Source organism: Oryzias latipes, chromosome 12, assembly GCF_053564925.1.
Source record: "Oryzias latipes strain Hd-rR chromosome 12, Olatipes_Hd-rR_3.1".
NCBI classification, from domain to species: domain Eukaryota; kingdom Metazoa; phylum Chordata; class Actinopteri; order Beloniformes; family Adrianichthyidae; genus Oryzias; species Oryzias latipes.
The window spans coordinates 8,619,545-8,644,342 of record NC_136248.1 but is presented as its reverse complement, the minus strand read 5'-3'; the positions used below and the strand labels follow the sequence as shown (position 1 = coordinate 8,644,342).

Genomic DNA, 24,798 nt, shown 5'->3' with positions numbered 1-24,798 from the left:
GGACGCCATACGACAACATCCGCCGTGCTTTAGAAGTGCATACAACTTTCATTATCCTTACAAATACTTCATGAACATATGTTCCATTTTCATGTTATCCCTTGAGGTGGCCGTACGAGCCTCAAGGGAACTGCAAAACACACCTGCTCTCCCCTTAAGATGCGGCCACTCTTCTTTACGACCAGCCACAGGCTCGGACAACCCAAAAACTTGAAGCACCTGTTTGGGTCAACCGTCATACGGGTGCATGTGACTATGGCTAAAGTTCAATAATAAGTTATAACAGTTTGCATTAACTGTAGCTCAAATGAAGTGGTAGATAAATGAATTTATTCGAGGTTTGGCCTGCTTTTTTTTTTATTACTCTAAGGCAGTGTTTTTCAACCTTTTTTGAGCCACGGCACACTTTAACCCTGAAAAAAAATCCCGCGGCACACCAGCATCCAAAAAAAAAAAAGCAGAAATTCATGGTCTGTATTGATCGACAGCGCCCCCCCCCCCCCCCCCCCCCCCCGCAATCTCACGTGAATTTTTGTGATAATTGTGGCAGAAAAAGCAGGAAGTTGCGGCTGTTTTTTTCTAAGAGATGAACCACCAGCTAAAGCTCGTCTTTAGCTGGTATATTTGTTAGAACTGAGCGACTTTATCAGCAGAATTAAGAACAAGGAAGTGAAGACTTTAAGCACTTCTGATTGGTCAGACTGATGACATGTGATTAAGCCTTCAAGAATGATTGGCGGAGACAGTTTAAGGGGCGGGACTTGTCCTTACACAGTTATAGCTGCAGCTAAATCGCGGTACCGTGATTTTTATCAAAATGTCTTTAATAGAATTAAATAAACACAAAGAAAAAGTAATTTTAAGATCTTTTATATTCCTAACTACTCAGTGTTTTATCAGGGCCTGTTTGGATGAACAAAGAGCTGATTTCCTGGAGATGGAAAATGTTTTTAGATCAGTTAATGAGGGCAATTTCTCCACGGCGCACTTGACCATCTCCCACGGCACACTAGTGTGCCGCGGCACACTGGTTGAAAAACACTGCTCTAAGGCATTTATTGGAGAACTAGTAACATAGAAATTGCATCTCACCAGTAAATTGGCATTTTATCTTGCAGCAAAAAGTATTTTAGTGGTGTGGAAAGTAAAAAAACTGTAATTTGTGGTATTTTACTCACTAACCATCCCAGCTTCTGTCTGTTTTTGTTAACTAGAAGTCTGTGAAATCAGCTGCAGTATCTACTCTGAGACTGCCTAGAATTTTTTATATTTTGATTATGACTAAAATGACCAGGTAAAACTCCTTCTCTGGGCTTGAAGCTTTCAGTTTCAGTTTCACGAGCCAATTTCTATCAGAAGGGAATTTTGAATTTATAAAAATAAAAAGATTGTGCTATTTCTTTTTTTCATCTACCTTGGGACATCATGAACCAGCCAGTACCTCCTTTGCACACCATGCTCTGGATGCTTAAATAGGGGAGAGTGCTGATGTAACTTATGTTGGTGGGAGCAGCTCGTTGGTAGCTAATTTTGGATAGTAAAAAATAAGAATATAGATAAGGTAGCTGAACACTTGCAGACATACCTTGATGGCTAATAAAGTAACTTAATTGACTCCACAGTGCACTCTTAAACGACAGACAGCAATGAGTCAAATAAACCCATAGTTACCATTATTAGCCGCAGTGCAGCTGTTTTACTTCAAGGGTTGAAGTCATAGAACACTGACACAACCCCGCTTCAATAGGATGTAAAGCAGCAGGGAATCAGTTGTTGTCTCTGTTTAACACCCTCACCTGGAGATTGATTGGCCTCCCTCCCTGGTGTTTGTGTTCTTTTTACTGTCAGACATGTTTTCCGACCTAAGAATAGTAGAGAGTAGAAACCTCAGTGAAAACTCAGAGTAAAGAGAAATAGTGAGAAGCGTGGCAGCAATAGTTGGAGACTGCAGGAATCTGTGGAGTAGAATGGGATCTGGCAGCCCTCTCGCCAGTGTGTCTTCCCAGGACATGAAAGCCTCACTGCTCCAATCTGGGATTATTCTCCACCTCTGGGGAGTCCCTCTGATGAGCGGAGAAGGCAGACGGGAAGATGTGGAGAGAAATTGAAGAAAACAGGAACAGAGGAGAGGAAGGATGGGAACAATTAAACGTGAGAGCGTGAGCACCAGGGAGAAATAAAGACGCATACATCTGCAGGCTCTCCTCCACACGGATGCCAGCTCCACTTAGGGTCCCACTGTTGTACAGAATCCCTTGAGTGACCACTTTTGTGCTTTTTTTTTTAGATCACCCTAAAGAACAAACCCCATGTGCAGCAGAGACCAATGTCCTTATTTGATCTGCTTTAGTTTCTCCCTGGACATCTTCTTCGCAAGATCAGACACCTTGATTCACATCGTACGACTACTTTCAGAAAAAAAAAAATTCATGACGATTGGAATGATTTAGTGAACAAAATTTGCATAAAATTGTCTAAAAGGTGTGTCATCACATGCAGAATGATTAGATATTTTGTTTTCTACATCATTTTTATTGTTTTCTTTTTGGCCCACTGAGCAAAACATGCACTGGAAATAAATCATCTTTGAAGTGTTTCTGCTGTCTGACTTGTCCATGCTCCTTATTTTGTTAATAAAGGGCCAAAAGATAATTGATTTTGTGTGAACTGGACACACTGTTTGTGGGCAGTGGAGCGAGAAAAGGGGAGGATGTGGAGGCGCAGAGGTTATGAGGTCAGGCCTCATCAGTCAACGCAACTGTATTTTCCGTGTTTACTTATCTTAGGATGTTCTTATTCTCCACAGAGTTTTATTTATTTATTTTCCTAGCTGATGTACCATTCCAAGGTACACTCCTACAGTGACAATCACGCATGCACATCCTCAGTAAATTCTGCATGTATCGAAGCGTGCTCTTTCTCAAGCCCTCTTCCTGCATCACGCACATAGTTTCCGTTTTGCTGCCACCCCTCTCCCACATTTCATCCCATCTCTTTGGCCCCCAGGGTCTTGAGCTTTCTCTGCAGTTTTCTTGCACAAGTTCTTCCTCCCGGTCCTGAATATCTGCTCTTTCTAGAAATCTCACTATCTTTTCTTCAATGTGTGCATCTAGTGATTAGTCCCTTTCAACCTCTTCTCTTTCTTCATATGAGGTTTTTTTCTTCAGATTCAGAAACTTATATTTGGATTTTATTTCAAACAGATTGACACTTAATCACTTTTCAAAAAAGTGAAATAACCATCCATCCATGGATGATTTTATATATTTTTGTTATTTAGTTTAATGTAAAGAGAATTTGTTTGCAAATGTGTGTCTGTATATTAGTTTTTTTTAAACAACTGTCTTGTTTTTTTTCGTTTTTTTTGCAAAAAACATATTTTCTTCATCAATTGCTGTTTCTAACTATTTTCTAACAGTGTTTGACAAAGTAGAGTAAAAAATGAAGCCTATCCAGACTATTGATAGGCAAAGGTAGGGTACACCTTCAGACTCTAGAGACATAGAAAGACAAACAACTACACATCTGACAATTTACAGTCACCAAATCATAATTTGTGGTAAACGATACAATTTATAATTGATACTGGTTCATTTTGAACGATCTGATTCCCTGAGTTGAAATTGATCCAGCAAATCTCAAGCCAGAAATTCAACCAGTGTAACTAGGAGATAAATATCTGGGCAGGTGATGTTTTCCAGATTCCTTGTATTTCTTGCAAGGTAATCAAGTGTACCATAATTTTCGGACTATAAAGCGCACCTAATTATAAGTCACACCCATTAGATTGAGGATAAAACATTTTGTACAAACAGAAGCCGCACCTGTCTATAAGACGCATGTGCCGACATTGAAAAATGTGTTGTGGAAGGAGGATGTGTATGTGCTGAAACTGCTGCTCCTGCTCCTTCTTCTTACACACGCAGTACGCTGACACACACACATACTCATTGTACAACACCTATATAGTTAGTTCATTAGTTACATAGTTAGTAGTTAGTTGTTACTGTTATTTGTTAATAAATAGTGTGTTGTAATTATTACTTGTACCGGTATTCACTTACGACGCAGCCGCCAGGGGGGATTTGGTGTTTTTTTTGGCGGGGGGGGGGGGGGGGGGGGGGGCAACACCGCAACTGCTGCTGCGGTGAACAAAAATCCCACACCGTCACAGCTCTATTCCAAACAGTGCGTGTGATGCGACAGTAACACGGCAGCAATATGGTAGTAACAGCACTAACAGGGCCGGTTAAAAGAAACATACTGGTAAAAGTCACTGTGAGCAGCAGTAACTTATAGCATATGGCACGCGCCTCCTGTGCACCAAAAACAGTGAAACCATGGAAGTCTTCCTCCTCAGTGTCAGATTGGAATAGCGTCAGATATTCTTCGACACACACTCTCTCTGTCTCTCCTTTCGTTGTCGCTGTCAGTGTCACTCTCATCTTGAGGCAAATTCACTCCTGAGCTTGCACTGTCCTCTCCGTCACGCAGCAGACCCGCTTTTCCAAACTCGTTGGTGATAGTGGATTTTTTCACACTGCTTTCAACGATTGCTTTTAACTTGAAAGCTGTGTCATATGCATTTCTACGTCATATGCATTTCTATGTCATATGAATTTCTTCTTGCATTTTCCATGATGAGGGTCTGTTCTCGCTATTCATTCACAAAGCAGGAATTTACATTAAACTTGTGTCTTCCTTGACACATTTACCGTATTCCCCCTGTCTCACTCTTACCCTTTCTGCTCGAGCGCCATTAGAAAAAATGCATTAAAAAAAAAAGAAAATAATGCATGAATTAGCCGCATCATTGAATAAACCGCAGGGTTGAAAGCGTATGACAAACGTAGCGGCTTCTAATTCGGTAATTACGGTAAATTAAATATGTGTGCAAACAAAAAAGTTAATAAGGGTTAATGGCAAATCCATTCACATTTTAGTTTCATGAAGTTCAGCCCAGTCGATGATGTTTCCAAATCCAAATAATCCAAACTGAACTTTTTTAGAACATTCTACCACACTGTATAGTCACATGTCTTTGCAAAATTCAAAGTGTCCACACATTCCGCCAAAATGATGGTTTGATTAATTCTTGCTGCCATCACATGTGTGTCGTCAGTTGTGATGGCACTTGGCTGTTTTCACATTATAGTAAAATAAACCTACGCACCGTATTCAAATGTCATTTTCCAGTATTGTTATGTTAAATTTATTTCATTTTGAAACTATTTTTTAAGGATATTAGTCTTTTTAATTAACAACCTTCCTTAGACAGATGAATCTGGTTGGGTCATAGGAATATAAACCGAGTAGGACGATTAATTGTTACACACCTACCAATTAACCTATAGAGCATGTTTCTGGAGTGTGGGAGAAAGCCAAAGTGTCCAAAGAAAACCTAGAGAACATAAAAACTCCACACAGAAAGGACTCAGTCAGGATTCAAACCTTCTCACTGTGAGGCAAATGCTAACCACTACCCCACTGTGCATCCTAAACCAAAATTCGCAATTGACACATTTAGAAGACAGCCTTGAAAATTTTTGGGACTTCATAATTTGAGTTAGGTGGTCAGTCAGCTTCTGCCTAAAAACTAGCCATCAAAGGACAAGGACGGACTTGTTTTTTGGATTTGGAGTAGCATACTTCAAAAGCAAACTCCACTGAACACACATCACATCAGTCTTGACTGGATGACTTCTAAATCATAACAAAAACTAACTGGTTGATTTACTTCTCTATAAATATCTTCCAAAAACTAACTTCACATTGTATGCAGGCATCTAAACAGTTTTACAGGATAACTGGTGCATCACCTTCACAGCTTCACAGTATGCAACATTTTATGCGCCATTGCAGCGAAGTGATAGTTGTGGGAAATTGGTAATCATGTTAGTCTAGCTCACTGTAGCCTTTTAAGATGAACTTATCTATATATTCCGGCAAGCTGCACAAATAGTTTTTTTTTTTAATTTCTTTATCCCAATAATTTTAGTTTCCTTTTAGAATGTTTTCTTTTCCTCTAAATTTTATTATCTTCTAAAAATGTACAGATTTAAAATTCATTGAGGGAGCATCTTTGCCTGTGAAATACTTTTCATGTGTTTAGCTATTTAAAGCAGTTGACCCACTGATTTCTAAATGGTTTCACCCCAGCTCACCTGCCATGACTATAAAAAAACTGAAGTTTGTGTTATTTTGGTCATTTTAAGCCTGTGTTAAAGGGCTTAAACATCACAACCACTGACGACATTGACGGCAACTTTCAAACTCTGTTTTAAATCAACATAATTTTCAAACATATGTCATGACTTGCTAGACTAGACAGACCCAGACGCTGGAACCCAGAAGGAAGACATAGGTAAGTTATGAGGTAAGTAATGGAGTTTATTATCACCGGTGTGGTTTGGAGTTGTGGTGGAGTTTGATGTTGGATGATGGGTTGCGGTGAGGCTGAAGGTTCTGCAATGGCTCATGACGTGGCTGGAGGTTCGGCACAGGCTTGTGACATGGTTTGTTGACTCCGTGATGTAATACTGCTCGGGTAGTCTGGAGATTCAGGCGTCCACTCGTGGTTAGGTAATCCTGACGACAAGGCAGAAGGTAAATAAGATGAGAGCAAAAACACATGAACTAGAATTACTAGATGACCCGACTATGCACCATCTGAGGCAACGAACTGGCGATGAATACTGGTTCTGGATCTCCTTATGTAGGTCTGGAGGCATGATGAGTTGAGTGGACTCACCTGAGTCGAATCAGGAACCAAGCAGAGAGGGGAGGGGGAGGAGAGCTGCCAGAGGCACCATGACAATATAACTGGAGCTACAATAAGACAGGAGCTGATTGGGTTTTTATTTCACCCTGACATTAAAAAAAAAAAGTTGAATTACCACTGAAAGCCTGATCTGGAGCACTGTGATTTATTGCATCACCTTCACTGGTTCCATTTTCGTAGAATTTTTGAAGTGCATTGCTGTTGGGGAATGAATGTAAACCACAGCAGCTGTCTTATTCCTCTTACCTGCAGTTGTTAGACGAAACCCACTGACGTGTTTTTCCAGTGATATGTTTTGTTGTTTAGGCTCAGTCACCTGCTTTCAAGTGTGTTTTGGCAATGAGAAACACAGATTAGGATTTGTATTGTGATTTGCATCTCTGAGCTCAACCACACAGGAAGTTTTGAAGGATCAAAGCTTCCTGACTGCTTGAACTGAAAGAGAGCTGTAGGCTATAACATGTCTGACCATCATTTTTTATCTGAAACTGAAATGTAAAGAAACAATTACTCAGTGGAATGGTCTTGATTTGAAAACTAATCTTTTTTCTCATGTTGGAATAGATGTACCACATTTTCCACACATCTACACGATAGCCACCTTAGGGTATTCACAATAGCGGAAGCTCTAAACCTTGTTAGTAACACGAAAAAAATAGACTGATATCACTAAAACACGTTACTGTGATTACACTATCTCCGAACATTAGTAGTAACATTTAGTTATTAACATTTAAAAAAACAGACTGAAATTTTGACAGTGCGCTGTGTATATCTCAAAATCGCTTCGACACTGGTAAAAACAACCAGAACTAATCCATATATGAAATGATCCAGATTATAAAGGAGCATTTTCATTTTTTGAGAAATAAAGGCTTTTTGGTTGCACCTTATAGCGCGGAAAATACGGTAAATAGCTGGCTAGCTGTTTTTTCAACACTCATTCAGTGACTATGCTTTGGAAAAGAAAAATCACATTTTCAAAGAGAGCAGAAGAGCAAGTAATCTCCTTCTTCTGACGGCTTCTCTGCATGCCGCAGTGGTGATTATCACTCCACACCTCCTCTTTGATCAGCTGCTATTATCAGTTGCTGCTCATGACATAAGCTTCTGACCAACACACAGGCAGTGGCCGTGTTGGCTGCCATTTTTCTGTATATGTTACATTTCTTTTCTCAGCGGCAGCCTTGTTTGTCAATTCTTAGAGCCTTTTGTGTATTGTTGGCACACTAACTATTCACAGAAGGCCACATCTTTGCTGGGAAGATGTAACAGCCAGCCCTTGTGGCAGAGACTGTCACTCATCTCCAAGGCCAGTTAGGGTTGGCTTTAGTAGACTTTTATCAAATTCAAATCTGTTCAAGTGACTGGCTTAATCTAAGCTGTAAAGTAAGTTAAGGATAAGAATCTACTACTTAATGGAATTAAAATTAACCCCAAAGCCTCTCGGATTAACGTTTGGCTCACCTATCTGTCATCATTCCGCTGACAGCTGATGCCATTGTCTTTGTAAGTCTTTAGAGTTTCTGCAGCATGGATCACTGCAAATGTTGCTATGATATTTATCTCATACATTGTGTTACAGTTGCTTTTTTAAAATATGTCTTATTTAATAGAATTCAGATTTATATGTAAAAGGAGTTTCTTTTGTTTCATGAAAAGTTTTATGTATAGTAGTTGGATAACATCATGTTAATCCTTCAACATCAGAGCTTTAGCTCCAGTGTTTACGTTCTTACGACTACCAGAGCTCTTCAACCATTTACGCTATTAACGTCATTTCAGCAGGTTCCGAAGCGAGAAAAAGCTACTTTGCGCTGTTATGCAACATTTAACGCTAGGAATGTGTTGCATATATCGCTGCAAAGCCAACGTGAAAAGCCGCCTTTCTCCATGTCGGAATTAGATTCACGGTGATCGCTTCAGTCAAAGAGTTACGACATGTCAAAGAGCGTGTGTCATTTAGGGGTTGCCAGCGTCATCTCCGCTGTTAAAGGGTTAAACTTTTCCTTTTATTAAAATCACTTTATATCTGGGTCCAAAAACATTATAGAACAGTAAAAAGAACAGTACACAATATTTTCCGGCTTCTACAATAAGCAACATTTGCCCGGCTTTGTCTCCCGCTGCTCTCTTTGCAAGTCGGCCTGGACTGAAAGATGGTATAACACCTCTGGGCTAAAGAGAACAATTAGGCCATATCAGCAGATCAGAGTGTTGGCAGTCGGTTCACAGTTAGCAATAGTGCCAGTAATCTGTGGCTTAGCTGGCATCTGGCCACTGCAAGCCGCTGCTCCGTGGCCTGTTCAGACACTTAAGAGTCACTGAGGGCGCTGGCATGCCTCAGGAGCTGGCGCTTTTCATCTACAGTCGAGCAGCGAAATGAGATGGGAGGAACATAAATCCTACATGAGACAGAAAAGAGTAAAAAGGAGGTGGGAGGGGAAGAATTAAGTCTGTAATGAGGGCAGTTGTTTCAGCAGGCAAAAAGAATCGGGTTATATCAACACAGTGTATCGAATAATGGCTGTTAGTGGCCCACCTACGGTGAATTTATGGGTGGCCTGTTTTGGTTCCACCCCCCTTGTATTTTACATGAAACTCTTTGTGTGTGACACTCTTTCCTTGTTTCTTTTTATCCTACAAGTTCGTTCACGAATGCCAGCAGATAGGGGCCTGAACATGAAGCATGAAGAAGGTACTTTTGACTGGAGCTGTCACAAAAACGTGTCTGATCATATTTCGCCTTGACAAGAGCTGCTGTTCACTGCGTGGCTTTGTGCACCTCCGTTAATCTACACCTATTGCATGGAGGATTTGGAGCAATGAATGAGGGTAAACACCTGTAAAGTAGACTGCTTTCTTTCTTCTGTGTCCACAAGTAATGAGATGCTTATGGATTACACAATGAATGTAAGGGAGGTGTGTGAACTTCTCTCTGTATGAGGAGTTTGGGTGCTGCTGCAGCAGACAGCGGTCAAAGGACTGTCAGTTTGAGAAATTTGGGAGGATTTGTAAAAACAAAACTAACAGATAGTGAAAGTGCTGGCTGTAGAAAATTGTTTTGACACCTGAAGGGCTTAAAGTGTTAAAGAATGTGTGAACATTTAAACTTAAATTATTTAAAGACTTTTTTTGTTTTTTGCATCAGATACTTTGTATTCTATTTTTTATGGCATGAAATATTTGTTAAATTGCATCTGTAATATCTGTTTTTTGCATCGCAGACACAAGCTGAACCTTAAACATCTCTCAGGTTTACGAGCCCTCTGATTTTTGAACACATTTAAAGAGCCACTTCAATGAAAAATGTGTTTTGGTGTTTTTAACATGTGCTTTTAGCATTTTCCTTAAGATGGAGGACATATAGTACAAAGAAAATAAGCTTAAAATTTTGCTTTGACGTTTTTTTTCTAATGAAATCGGTGTGAATCAGAAGGAGATGAAAATATGTTGCTTGAAAAAAATTGTTACTGGGCGGGGCAAAAGCTTCTCGCTCTGCTCCATTCTGATATTTCCATTTGTAGACAAATAGATCCATTTCTGTCTTTGTTTTCCTTTTCTGAGCTGGCATTTGGTTCTAAACTGTATGGCTGGATAGCTCCAGTGTTGCTGCTTGACTAATTTTGGGTTGGGAGTGTGAGGGGCTGTAAGCTAGTGGGAGAGAGTGTAAGCAGACAGCTCAGTTATGGGAAATGGGAAGGTTTTCTGAAAAATAAATTCAAAGACTTAGTAGAATTGATCTTCACTCAAAATATTAATTATTGATTCACTAAAACCTAAGATTTAACTCCATTCCATTTAAGTTCTTGATATAAAATATATATGTTTAATTTTTGTTTAAATTTAAGTGAAAACTGTTTTTTACATGTGAAGATTTGTTTTAGCATTATCATCTTTATCAAAAAACTTTCTTCAGGTAGACAGGATTGCAGGTGAAATTTCCCACAGCTTCAGCCCACACCTTTTCAGTGAAATGTATTCTTTGGAGTCGTTAATGATTGTGTGTGACTGTGCAGTGCATGTGCTTTGCAGGGCTTGTGATGAGGTGGAAGCTGTTTCACTGAAAAAACTGGATCTATATGAAACTTTCAGTTTGAGGAAATGAGCTAAACCGCTCATTTGTGCAACAAGCACAAATTCTGAGTTTTTAATGCTGCTTAAAATCATTGGAAAATGTTCTATGTATCCACATAGGTTTGCTAAAATTATAGTGAGGTGCTTGTGAATGCACTATCTCTTAATAATATTTTGTTCATTTTGAGTGCAAGACCATAGGTAATTGCAGTTCTCTGGCATTTATTTTCTTTAAAATTGCCATGACTGTTGTCAAATATCAAGAAAATGTCCTGTTTTTCTAAAACTGCAGCTCAAGTACCTAAGCCCAAAGAAGGTTCTTTTATGTAATCTGTTGTAATGTTTTCAGCAAACCTTGTCCTTCAGCAATTTCCAATTGCACGTATCTTCTTCATCTCTTCTGAAAGACAACAAACACACCAGTATTTAAGTTTTTTTTGTCAACTAAAGGGACCAAACATGTATAAAGTGTGAAATGTTCTTTACAGCATGCTGACTCTGCACAGTTTTGTGTTGGAAAGCCAAAGCTGATGAATAAACTTCTTGCTGTTAATTCACACAAAAGTGCACATACACACTCATGCTTTATGCAAGATTGAAACATCAGCCTGCTGTTGTCATGGTGACACAGAGGTAAAAATTGAAAAATGAAGCTGTTCTACCAACTCATAGGTTATTTTGAGCTTATGGAATCTCTTTACACAGCATGTTGAATCTCTTGGGCACATCTCTTTTTTTATACTTATATATGTATATATAAATATATTATTCCTGTGTCTTTTCTGCCCTCTTTTCTCGTCATCCTGTATATGCACCTGGAGAAATGCTAATGATTTTTGTTTCATCCTGACTGCGCTCTGCCGCTCCCTGTGCTTCCAAAAGTAACTGATTTGACACTCACAAAAACTGTCCTTAAATAGCAAAAAATTAAACTAACCTCAGAATTAAACCAATGATAGGGGAATAAACTACAATTGTGGCTCTGTTATTGTTGACAGGTTGCTGTTTCATCTGCTTCTTTGTCTCTGGAGAATTGCATCTACCTAATATGCTCTTAGGTATGCACTTATAAATAAATATAGACCCACATATATGGATGTATGCAAACATACACACACACATGCATTAATAATTTATGTATCTATTTGCATTTTTTGTTTAGTTTTTTATTTTATTTTAATTTTTTTGGCGTGCTCATACTTCAAGTTATCATCTGCCCTTGCTTGTACCAACAAGACAGCTGAGACAACACTGTCTCTGCACAAACCTACGTTGAGCTCCTCTGTAAATGTGTGTGGTGTGTGGGTGTGTGTGTGTGTGTGTGTGTGTGGCGATTTAATGAAAATAGCAAAGTCTTAGAGAATGAGGGATTGGACGAAGCTTGGTATTAACCTAAATCTGTATGCATCCTTTTTTTTGGCTCTAACTCTCACAAAACGCTAAGCCCTGCAGTTTCTACCCATTGAAATCAATTCCATCATGGCTATGATCATTGTTAAAAGGTTTAATGATAGAATGGCCACCGGATGTAAAGTCTGAGATTTTATGTGAGTTAACAGGCTGAAGGTAAAAAAAATTCTATCTTTTGATTCCAGTTTGTCCATTTGTTGAGGGGATAGTGATGCACTTTCCATTTATAATGCATCACTCCTTGCAGGTGGCGAAGACAACATCAACTCATGGGCTTGTGTGCTTTATAATCTTAATGAGTCTCTCAGTGAAAGAGGCTGTTCTCAAATGCCGTAAGCTTTCATCAGTTCCATATGTGCATCAGATGTCAAACAACAGCTTTACTCTTAGATTGTTTCAGGAATATTGAGCTAAAACAGGCCAGTATTTTGCGGCAGTATTTCATTCATGAAGGGAAAAAAAAAAAAAACACACAAAAAATCCACCAAGATAATATTTAAGCAAAGCCAATGCTACAGTGATATTTATGGGAGTTTAAAGTCCTACTATGATCATCTTTTGATCTATTTTCAAACCGTTACCAGTGGTCTACACAATTATTATCTATACAATTTTTAGCCAAAGTCAAAAAAATTGTGTTGTTTTGAAGGACATAGTTTTCAAAGAGCGGCAGAAGTTCATTAGAAATTTAACACTGAGTAAGCCCACCCCCTTCCCAAAATGAATACACTATTCTGATAGCTTACAATCCCTCACATTACCAGTGCAACAAAAAGAGCGAAAGCAATATTGGCGCTATCCAGCCCTACAGCTCTGAACCAGCTCGAAAGAAGAAAAAAAAGACGTACATGGATTTATCTGTCTACCAGTGGATGCATCGGATTTGAGCAAACCAAGGAGCTTGTGGCTTCCCATAGCTTCTACATCAGATCTACAAGTTTTTTCAAACTGCATTTTTTCATCTGCTTCTGATTCACTATGATTTGCATAAATACTGAGAAATGCAATTTTTTTAAATTATTTTTATATGCCCTCCATCGTCAGAAAAATGCTACAACAACATGTTAAAAACATCAAAAACTGGATTTTCATCAGAGTGGGTTTTTTAAATTACAGTGTGGGAACTTTTTTTTTATTAAAGTTGCAAATCACATAATTACATTTCGTGATAAAAATTCTCTAATTAGGTAAAGGTTTAACCAAACCTGAAAAAAACATTTTTAAATAATAGTTGGCACAATAGTGGCATATTCTTGACCTTCGTTTATTTTCAGACCTAGTATGCATTTCACTAATAGAAAGTAACACAAATAAATGCTTTACAGAGCTGTGAACCATATCAATTCACAACTCTGCATGATACCAATTTGCTGCAGGCTAAATTCATATGTCAGCTGTTTTGATGTTTAACAAAATAGGTTTAAGAGAAAAAGAAACAACCTGATACATTTCACAGTACTGCCTATCTTAGCAGATTTCAACATTCCATTATTCTGGTACGAGGAACAGTTTGGTCAGATCAGATGGCAAAGTTGAGCACAAGTGTTAAAAGCTGTGTTTCTAATACACATGCGAAAACTTTATAGAAATTCTTGAATTTTAAAAAACACAATTTCCCAATGACACTGTTTCCATTAAATGATAATTATGTGAATAAACACAAACCAACTCACGTGATAAGTCATTCAGAAACAGATGAGAACAAGTATTGTTTTAAGTTGATTCTGTGTAAGGACAACAAGGGACATTTGGATGACATCACAACAGTGCCGTGTGCGTGGTGCGCAGTGAGACCATTGACAGTCTCTATACGTACGGTATATGTCAAAGAGCCAGACACAGAGAAGCATGTGAGAAGTCTGTTCAGTATAATTTAAAAATAAATGTTGTAACAAGTAAGCAGTTGGACCCTTTATCCTGTTTGATAACACAACAAGATAAATTCAGATTTCTGCCACAGCACTAGCACTCATCATCATCTATCAAAGGCCATGGAGCGGCAAGGTCCTTACACGAAGGAGTGGCTACGGATGAAGTAATTTGGGGAAATGGTTGTTGGTGATTATACAGAAAAGCTGTGGATCCTACAATTCCACATGACACACATAACTTTTAATGAGCTGTTTGACGCCATGGGACCTCTTGTGGCGGCCGCTGTGCAATGCTCAGGGCAGCCAGTTTACATTACGCCCCAAAAACCACCTCCTCCAAACGCAACTTTTTTTTCTATTAATGGCAGTTTTTTCTAAACTGTGGCGTTTCCATTAGGCAATTTTATATTCAATGGAAATGCAGCTTGACCTGCTAACAGAAATAGCAAATGAGACTGATCAGGTTAAGTTTGGCTTAATTAAGCTACAGAAGAAGTGCAGACTGGTGTTGTGGGATGATAGCACAGGTTGAGCCTTATGGCTAGATATGGCTAGAATTGGGCAGACTTGTACAGGGCATTCATATTGTCCGCACGTTGGCACGCTGCGACCGACAAGTCTAGAGAACACTTTTAAAACATGCAAGAGTAAGTAAGGGTGAAGTAGGTGAATTACTGGTGTGTCATACTCATACTGATTTTTTTTCCAACCCCCATCAAATCCTGTGGACTGTGCATGGGGTCCAGTAGTGCTCCTCACAGATTCCTTTATTACAGTCTGACTGTTAGAAATAAGGAATTAGATCATCAATTTGTGTAGCCATCCTACAGGAATCTGATGGGCACTCATGTATCTGGCGCACATATGTGCGGCATTCGCGCACAGTCAGTAAGGGTCCAGTACACGCACCTAGAATGCAGTATAAAGGTACTGTGCAACTTACAATAGCATTTCAAATACTTCGAGATATACTTGCCACATGTACGACAAGCATATGTTCCATTTTCGTCACGCCCTTTGAGGGGGCAGTTCAAGGGAAAAAGCCAAAAACCTGCAGTACCCTTCCTACTCAACACCGGTACTAATGCATGTGACTAAGGCTTTAAGTAACAACAAAGATAGATTCTTGCTCAAAGTTTTTCAGAGCAGTTCTTGCTGCAAGCTATGCTGCCTTGGACCTGCCAATTGACAGCTTAGCGGCGTTGTACCTATGAACTCTTCCTGGAACGTTCTATCACTAATCAAAATGTTTCTTTAGATAGAAAAGCATACACATTTTCATCCTTCTAAAAATGGCCATGTTCAGTTTTTTAAGGCTTAAGACAAATTAATATCATTTAAACAACAGAGGTCCAAGGGCCCTTTCTGCAATCACTTCCTACAACAATACCTACATGAGCTTTCATTGGCTCATTTGTAGTTATTTGTGTTTTTTTTTAATTCAGTAATTTAGTTGACATCTGTAGATAATAGGTCAATTGCTTCTTTAAATCTGAGTCAGCTTTTTGTAACATTGTTATTTGGGGCACTAGACATCTGCCACTCAATTCCTGGATGCTTGAGTAATTTGAATCCCTCCCCAGCTTCACAAAGTCTTGTGTCTACTCTCTCAAGATTGTGTATTTATTTATTACTTCTTGCAAAGTTTGTGCAAAAAAAAACAAGTTTATTGAAGCATTATTGAACATAAAGAAATGGAGATTAGGCTCTCATTTTAATTCAGTGCATATTCTGGTTATCAAACTTTCTATTCTTGCTTTTGTTGTTTTGCTTTTCCTGTTGTACCAATATAATAATTGTTTACTTTTTCGTCTCTTTTTATATCCGTAACTCTTAGTCTTTTTCTCTCTTTTATTAATCACCTGCAGTCTGGTTCTACCTCTGCAGAAAAAAAAACTGAAAGGCACACACAGATCTTCACAATTGTAAATCTTGTTCTGATGTTACATCGTCTGGAGAAACAGCATGTAACAAAGAAAAGATTGTCTTCGGGTCGTTGCTTTACCCCAAAAAAGCAAAAAGCCACTTCAGAAATAAATAAAAGAGGGAAAAAAAGGGACGTTTGCCGGAGCTCTCAGACTTTCTATTAGTCTGCCCCCCCCCCCCCCCCCCCCCTCCAGGTGGGGCCTTGCTCAGCTAAGCTCCCCACCCCTGCTGAGACCTACAATAGCAGATTGGCAACCATAATACCACAGCTTGCTTTATCTGGCTGAATTAAAACCCAATTGGCAAAGGGTTATGGGAATTGCTGCCACACTAAGAGCTTTAAATTTATGTAATTTTTTTTTAGGAACCATGTGTGAGGGCGCATTTTAGGGAAGAAGGGAAATGTAATCAGATGGCTTGAAGCTGAATGGGTATGGTTCAGAAGATTAAACACTGATCTAATACATTTAAATTCAGGACTGTTGCTGGCTTTTTAGTTGAATGCTGCTTGTTTACTTTCCAAATGGTAAAGTGCGGGCATCTGTGTGCTTAACTCAACTGGCAGCTTTGGTGCTGCTTTGACTGAGGTGATACAAAGATCCATTTGTTCTGTGGTGCATCCATCAGGCATTTTATGGCAAAAGAACTACATGGAAATGAGAAATAACTATGCTGGAACACAATATTTCTGGGACACTTGTATAAAAAACAGCTGTCTCCCAGGAGTTTTATTTTTTTAATATTCTGCTTGGTGGGAACAGAGCAACCTGGTTACTTATGAAACTGCTAAAGACAAGCTACACTGCCATAAATTACATAACAAGTGTTTATCCCACCACACCAGAGAGCAAGAGAGCAAAGTTGTGATGTCAAAATCAGACCGGATATAGAAAGAGGGTATTTTCTGACAGCAGCTAGATTATGGTGAACCTAATCTGCTTCTATGTAAAAGACGTAATCCTCTAAAATCTAATTTCTCCTGATCACATTCTCTAAATACCTCTTGGTATTGATATGCATCAGTAAAAACCACATGAAAGTGAAAGTGCAGAGCCAGGGGTTGCCTCATTTTGATATGTGGGGAAGACAGCAGGGTCGGAGCACACAACAGAGTGGACACAGTCACCAATAGGAAATAAAAGGGTGGACAGGAGTGATGAAAGAGGGAGAGAGTTGTTATCTCCACACACCCAGCCCTCATGCCAAAGTGTCTGTGTTTCAGTGCATGTTTGCTCACGTTCCTGTCTGTCTCATATCTTCCGCGTTGACAGCTGATGGGAAGATAGCTCACAAAGTCAAGGTAAAGGCTGAGACCAAAGCCTAGGAGACAAAGAGAAAGCTCTTTACGCGTGACCTTAGCGGTATCTTTGCTTCTTACTACAGTCCTCGTGCAGGTTTCTCCTCTGCTGTGGTGCAAGGTCATGTTTTTAGTCTCCTGGGCTCGCTACCCCACTCATCAAGCACATGCATAATACAGTAGATATATTGTACATGCTGACCTGCTAAATTCCTGAGGGAAGCACTTTTGAAGTTTGAGGGACAGAATCTCAGAGCGAAGCAGTGCAACTCTCTAACCATTGCCTGCCTCCAGTTGGCTGTAGTGTTCGCTTTAGCTTGTTTTTCCAGGAAGAGTTCCTGGATTTGCAAGTGTTTTTACTGGATTTTCTGTTTTCCTGAGCAGGACTAAGATTTAACACCTGCTTTCACACTTTACCAGATGTGACAGATTCTTCCTGCCAAATACTGAGGTCAGGAAAAAACACTAATTAGCTCAGGTGTAAAAACCTTTTTAAAAAAATCAGATACAGTTATGAACAGCCTCTTTTTGTTCTTTCTCCTTTATATAATGATTTTCCACCAGAAAAACAAATAGAAAAAGAACCAAATTGCTTTTAAATGTAGCGCAATGCTTGTATTTGTTAACTCTGCTTTTACATTAAATGACATATCAGACACCAACAAGTATGCTGCTGACATAACTCATTTTGTTTTACCTTTTCTGTTCCAAACAGATTCAGGTCAGGTGTCCTCGTCACTGCTGGGCTCCCCCACGTCTCATCGAGGAATTCACCCATCTCTGCTTAGTCCAACCGCCATGGGGCCCTCAGGCTCGCTCCACTCTCCTATCAACAGCCTGAGTTCCCCAATGAATGGCCTGGCATCACCCTTCTCGGTTATTAGCTCCCCCATGGGCCCCCACTCTCTAAGCTCACCGGGCATGGGCTACGGTCCTAGCGTCAGTCCCCAGGTGAGGTTCGCACAATAATTACACTGATGATCATCTTGCATACACACGTTGCAGAAAAATACACAATGGGATCCAGTCAATCACGCACACAGACTCACACTTACTCCTAAGGGACATTTTAGAGTCACCAACCAGCCTGCAAATCATGTGTTTGGACTGTGGGAGGAAGCCAGAGTCCCCGGAGAAAACCCACACAAGCATGGGGAGAACGGGAAAACTCAATATAGAGAAGATCCAGCCGGGATTTGAACCAGTCTGTGAGGCAACAGCCACACCACAATGCAGCCTTATCTTACAAGGCAATGGCCAGTATTCCAAAAGACTAATTCTTCATTTTCTGCTTAGTAATGTACCATATTTTAGAGTATAATAGAGTATAAGGTTCACGTTTTTTTATTTTTTTCAAAAAAACAACGCGCCTTAAATATGGACTAATTCTAGCCGTGCTTATTGATGTCAAAGCAGTTTTGAAAGATACACGAGACTCTGTCTGATCTCAAAATCTCACAATTTTTCTCAAAACGTCTATCTGGTTTTTTAGGACTTCCAAACAAGTTTGAGTGGTTTTGTGAATACGACTAATGTGTAGCATGTCATGCTTTGTTTTTGTGTTTTTGTGTTGCAAACAAGGTTGGAAGTTAACTTAGTCAAACTAACATTTTTTATAGCCTTATTGGTCCATTTTTTTACACAACAAGGTTGTGGGTTACAGATACTGTTAATACACTAATGGTTTCTAACAGGGCTAATGTGTAGCAGTGTTGGACACTGTTTTTTTTAGGTGTTACTAACAAGGCGGGAAGTTAGCGTATCCGTGGTAACATTTGTTTTAGCTATATCAGTGTGTTTTTCTTACTTGTTGCAAAAAGGGTGGAAGTTGCAAGTACTGTGAACACTATAACGTGGCTAACGTATTAAGGTTAAAATGTGCCTAAGTGGACGAGCTTGTAGATTTGATGTGAGAACTTGTAAAATATGTGAAAACGTGTGCACCAAAAATCTGCATCTGTGTGTAAAAATCTTCTGCTGTGAACTGACAAATTCCCATTTGCATGTGTTCATTTTGAGTTGCAACGTCAAATCTGTCATTACAACTGCTCAAATGTGCTTCTGCGTGTGCTCGAATCTGCTGGCGCAAATCCCAAGTGCGCTACATCTGCGCTCTGACTTCTGACACATTCCTTGCGAGAAACTTTTGTAAACACTGATCAGTGTCCGATAATGGAACTAGGGGGGAGGGAGGGTTATAGGAGGGGGGGAGTCAACCAATCAGAGTACAGGACTCGGAGAACTTGGTAAAGTTAGAAAGAGCTTCACAGATTCGGCCATCCTGCTTCAGTTACTCTTCTGATAAACATTCAAATGTGTCAGCAAGTATCTCAATCCTTTTGTATTAACACAGAGAGTGAACTAAAAATGCATTTCAAAAGAAAAAAATATCGTTTTTGCCTGCTTTTTAATGGGAACTCGAGCTGTACATGCAGACACTGCAGCAGATCGACGGCTGCCAAGGGACCGTCTACAAAGTGCAGCCTCTGTGAAAACATCATTCTGTAAAAATCAATCTCTCAAAAATGAATAAATGTCTACAGTTATATGAGCTGTTAATGAAGACTTGTCAGCATATTCATGCTGCAATCAATATTTTGTGAGAAATTCCATCTTTAATATTTTTTTTCACATTTTATGAGATATGATTCATAATGAAGGTGCTCAATAGTTCTAAAGAAGCTAAAGCTAATGTAACCAAACTTTCTAATACAACAAAGGTTATGTCATCAATTCCCTTTGTTTATTTTTAAGAATTCTTTAACATTTAAATATGGATCATATTTGCTCAGAAATGCTTAATAAAGATACTGAAGCTAACAAAGTAATTTTTCTGACACAATCTTTGCTTCACATGCAAATGGGAATTTGTCAGTTCACAGCAGAAGAGTTTTACACACTGATGCAGATTTTTGGTGCACAAGTTTTCACATTCTATTTTACAAGTCTTCACATCAAATCTACAAACTCGTCAATTTAGACACATTCTTACCTTCATACTTACGTGTCTAACATGGCTAACTTGTAGCGTGTTACAAACAAGTTCTAGAGTTACCGTAAAAAGTTAAAAAAATCTGACTGACATGTGGCTTTATCTCTGACTCTTTTGTCTTGTTTAATGTGCCTTATAGTATGGTGCGCCCTATACGTGACCATGTTTTGCAATCCGGTGTGCCCTATAGTGCAGAAACTACAACAGTCTTTTTGCTGCTGTTGTGGATTAGAATGCAGTAATAACATTACACTTTTGTTATTCCTCTGTCCTTTCTTATGAGGTAATAACAGAGGAAAAATTGTATAAACGGTAAAGAAAAACAATGCAGTTTACCGTCCTTCATAACAATATTTCTGCCATGCAATGACTGTGATTCAATGAACATCTTTTTTTTTATCACCACTGGGTGAAAGCTGCTTACATTCAACATTAGCATATTGTTCTCATTTCTTTCTCTGCCAAGTCAACTGAAGCAAAAATCCCCGTAAAATGAGATTTGGGACAGTATTTATGGTATAGTCCTCAAATAGAAAATTCTGTTGGTTTTGACTGATACATTTTAAAGCTATGAACAGTTGCAATCTATACAATGCATTTTTCTGGAGAGCATTGAATTGTTTTTATTCTTAAACACATATGTATCTTTCTGCCTTATAGTACCTTCTTTCTGTCTTCACTTTATGCTCCCATCCTTGACGTATCTGACTTGTGCATATAGGGAATATTCTTCTGAGGTTTTTGCAGGTGTGGTCAGTTTTCCTAATGTTTCTTTTTATTAAATGTCAATAAGATTATGTCTATGTGAAGGTGCACATCTATGGAAAGATCTGCAGAAGTTTCTTTAGGTTACTTTTTGTTTTGACAGAAGACTTGATTCACTTAAGTTCAGAGGCTTCACTTTCTGCTCTGCTGTCACATCAGCTAATGCCTTAAAATAAATGTTTGTTTCTGGCAAAGAGATTAATGTTAAAAACAGTCTAAATTTAAGGTTTTAGTATTTTTTCTGTCACCACAGAAATGCCTCTTGTTTGGAGGTCATCACTGCGCCTTCATGTGAACAGTTGTTGCTACAGACCTGCACTTTAGTGCTGTTCAAAAAGCTGTGAGACATCCAACAGCGAACACTGTGATGCTTAAATCACTGATGATTCAACACAAATCCAAGCAAAAACCTAATTAAAGCTTAGTTGGAGAAGAAGTCTACAACAAACTCTGCCAGCGTGCCTCCTCCATTGAAAGTGAGACAGCGACACCCTGTCAGACCCAGCCGTCCTGCCACGGTGCCCTCTGTCGGGTTCGCTGTTCTTGCCCTAGGGATCCAAGCCCACTAAAAGCGTATTTTTTGTGATGTCACAAATTTGCTCGGCAGGCCACATGCTCTCTGCTCCGCTCCATTTTAATGCATCCACTTGCAAACAAATAGATTCATGTACGTCTTTGTGTTCCTTGTCTGTCTTAGCATCTGGTTTAAAACAGCACTTTTATTGCTATTGCTCGCCATTTTTGTTGCACCGCTAAAGTTAGCTAGGGGTTGTGAGGGGCTGTAAGCTAGTGGGAGAGAGTATAAACAAAGGCATGATGGGATATCAGCGCAGGCTTACTAAACGGTCCCACTCACAACTCAGAGGCAAATTTCTGATGAACTACTGCCACTCTGCTGAAACTATGTCGTATAAAACAACACAGGAATCAGCATTTCTGTTGCGCCGGTATGTAACTCTTTATATGCATATCGGTGAAAAGCTGCTTTAAAGTGTTCCTTATCAGCTTAAAACTGCTTTTCTATGCCGATCAGCTGATTCACGTTGATTGCGTAAGGAGTTACGATCAGAGCATAGTAGGCTTTGACAGAGGCATCTCCGGTGTTAAAGCTGGAAAAAAACATTAGCTCCTAGGGTTGCTGGTTAACCCTAGTGTTTTTGGACCAAAAAAAGAGTATTTTCAATTCGAAATGGGGAGGGGGGGGGACTTCCAGTTCATGTCAGGGCGCCATGTTGTTTACTGCAACCAGGTCCTCTTGGTAAATCTTTAATAGCAGAAACATGCAGCTGCTATTCAAATCAAACACCCAATGGTGTACTATGTACTCAAACAGCACTCTAATGTCTCAGAAGTGCTCAATACAGTGGCTTGTGTGATTTTAATACTACTGTGTGTGCACACATATAATTGTCCTAAGCTGGGCTCCAGCACGCATTGGTCTTCCTGTGACCCTACTGCTCAGACAATCAAGCTCTATTCAACTTGGATTCTATGGAGCTTCAGCTCTGTCACTCTTCATTCTAAATCTGAGGCATGCTTGTCACTCGCTTGCCTCACATCTTGCATTCTTCTCTTCTCTTTCCTAAGTTTCATTCTCTAAAGCTGTCTTCAATCTCAATTTTTGTCCTTTCTTGTTTTTATTTCTTGTCATTGTTTCTTTTTTTTTTCGTTCCCTCCATTTCTCTTGGAGTTCCATCAGAAATGCTGAGTTTCTGTGGAATAAAAACACACACTCTCACAATTAAGACATCAAAGCTTGCGTTGGCCCAGTTTCTGTCTGGAGTCATATCTGAAATTAAAATTATTTCCAGCACAAAGTGCCTTTGCTGGCCTTTTTGTGTTTATTGATAATTGTGTTGTAAGTAGACCGACAATGCAGCAGCATTTGGGGATGGGCTCTCCACGCTGTTGTTAAGCTTATCTGCACCTTCTTAACCAAAGTGTCCCTCATGTAATGGAGTTAAAAGAGGATTAGGGGAACTTTGAGAAAGCAGACGAAGTCTTTTATTCCTAGAAAGCGGTCGTCCTTCTCACCATCAGTCACTTTTGTTATTTTTCATTATTTGACCGTTCTCTCACTTCTGCTAGAGCTGCCTTTCATTTCCCACAGCTACTTTGTATGCAGGTTGGAGATGGTTGATTAGCCTGAATTCCCTCTACAGAGGGATCATTCAAATAAATAATGGATGTATTATGGCTGTCATGACAATGATCAAAAAATATGTTGTAGTTTTCTTAAAAGAAGACCTCAACAAAGAAAATGTAGTATGTTTTTTACAACAAATGGTTAGGTTAGGGTAATTTTAAAGTAGCAAGTAATTAAGATTATTATTATTATAAAAATCGTTTTCCTTTCATGGCATATCACACATCTCTATTTAAGAACGGCAGAAGTTTGCAAATATCCACTGAAATGATTGGAAGGTGAGGGTGGCAGCACCAGCAGGGCTCTGAGGTCAGACTGACACGGTTTGCTGTTGTTGCGGTTGTAGTTTCAGTTTCACAACAGTTACACCCTTTTTATGGATGCTTGTTAAGTAAGTGCCAGCTTAGGCTGGATTTAAAAGATGTGAAGGATTTCTGGAACTTCAGAACATTTGATAGAAAACCTATTCTTCAAAAAAGTTTTTTTTTAAACTTTCATTATACCTCATCTTTCAAGGATTGACTCTTAAACGAAACAAAAGTAAACTTTTCCATAAGCTTTCCTCCGATTTAAAATCTTTCCAATATCTATATAAATGGAGATTTTATTGATTGTTTCTTCTAAAAGTACAGCTTCACAATGATATTTAAAGCTTTTACATGTGTGAGTTCATGTGTATCATAGTTAGCTGCAGAATCTTTTAGAAAACTTATAATTTTCTCTTTCATTATCACTTTTTCAAATAAACATTTTGGAGCTGCATTTATTTTAAGAAATAAATAGGGGAAAAAACTTTTGAAGGACAAAACTGCCCTTAGCAAAAGGTAATCTCTTTAAGTATACTGCAAATATACACAAGTCTATACTAAAAGTGAAGCAGTATGCTTGAAGTTTGTTTTTATATACTATCTATTTAATGTAAACCTAAAATGTTCCAATTTATTCTGAAGAAGTTTTCAGTCAATAAACTTCGTACACTTCACATACATTATCTATTGTACACTTGCTATACTTATACTTAAGTATACCTAGTATAATACATTTCAGGTATACTGCTTATGGCTAAGGGTTTTTCACAATCCATGTACTTAATGTGTCATCATGGTCATACTTGTGTTCATGACAGGAGCAGATCAACCTTGTGACTTAAGATTTATATTAAATGCAAAACGTACTTAAAATGATAAATCTACAGAAAAAAATAACTTTTTCAGTTTTCCCATGCATCAAGATAGATGAAAATTTTTTTCTCACAGTCTTATAGGTTTTCACATGCGTGGCTAGCTGTTAATGCATCTGAAACTGAGAACAGAGCTTTTGTTACTTTTCCAGGGAGAGAAACTACAGTTTGGTGTGCCATCACAGTGCAGAGGTTAGAAATGGTGGCACTGCCCTGTGGTTGCGAGGCGTGGAAAGTTTTCTAAGACGCAAATTGAGTCAACTGATCCAGGTCACTTACTTTTCACACTTAGCTGGCTTGCTTTTTCTAGAGCACTTAACTGGAACCAGGTCACAATGTAGGCATCTCTGTAT

At 39.0% G+C, this 24,798-nt stretch overlaps 1 protein-coding gene across 3 annotated transcripts in view; it reads left to right on the top strand.

Annotated features, from left to right (window-relative positions):
• rxraa (retinoid X receptor, alpha a) overlaps positions 1 to 24,798 on the top strand; it is a 125,403-nt gene that overhangs the window by 63,159 nt on the left and 37,446 nt on the right. For all 3 annotated transcript variants that reach the window (XM_011481990.4, XM_020707820.3, XM_011481988.4), the window contains one exon: positions 18,078 to 18,313. In XM_011481990.4, the coding sequence (XP_011480292.1) occupies positions 18,078 to 18,313 (236 nt within the window). The remainder of the gene's footprint in view (positions 1 to 18,077; positions 18,314 to 24,798) is intronic.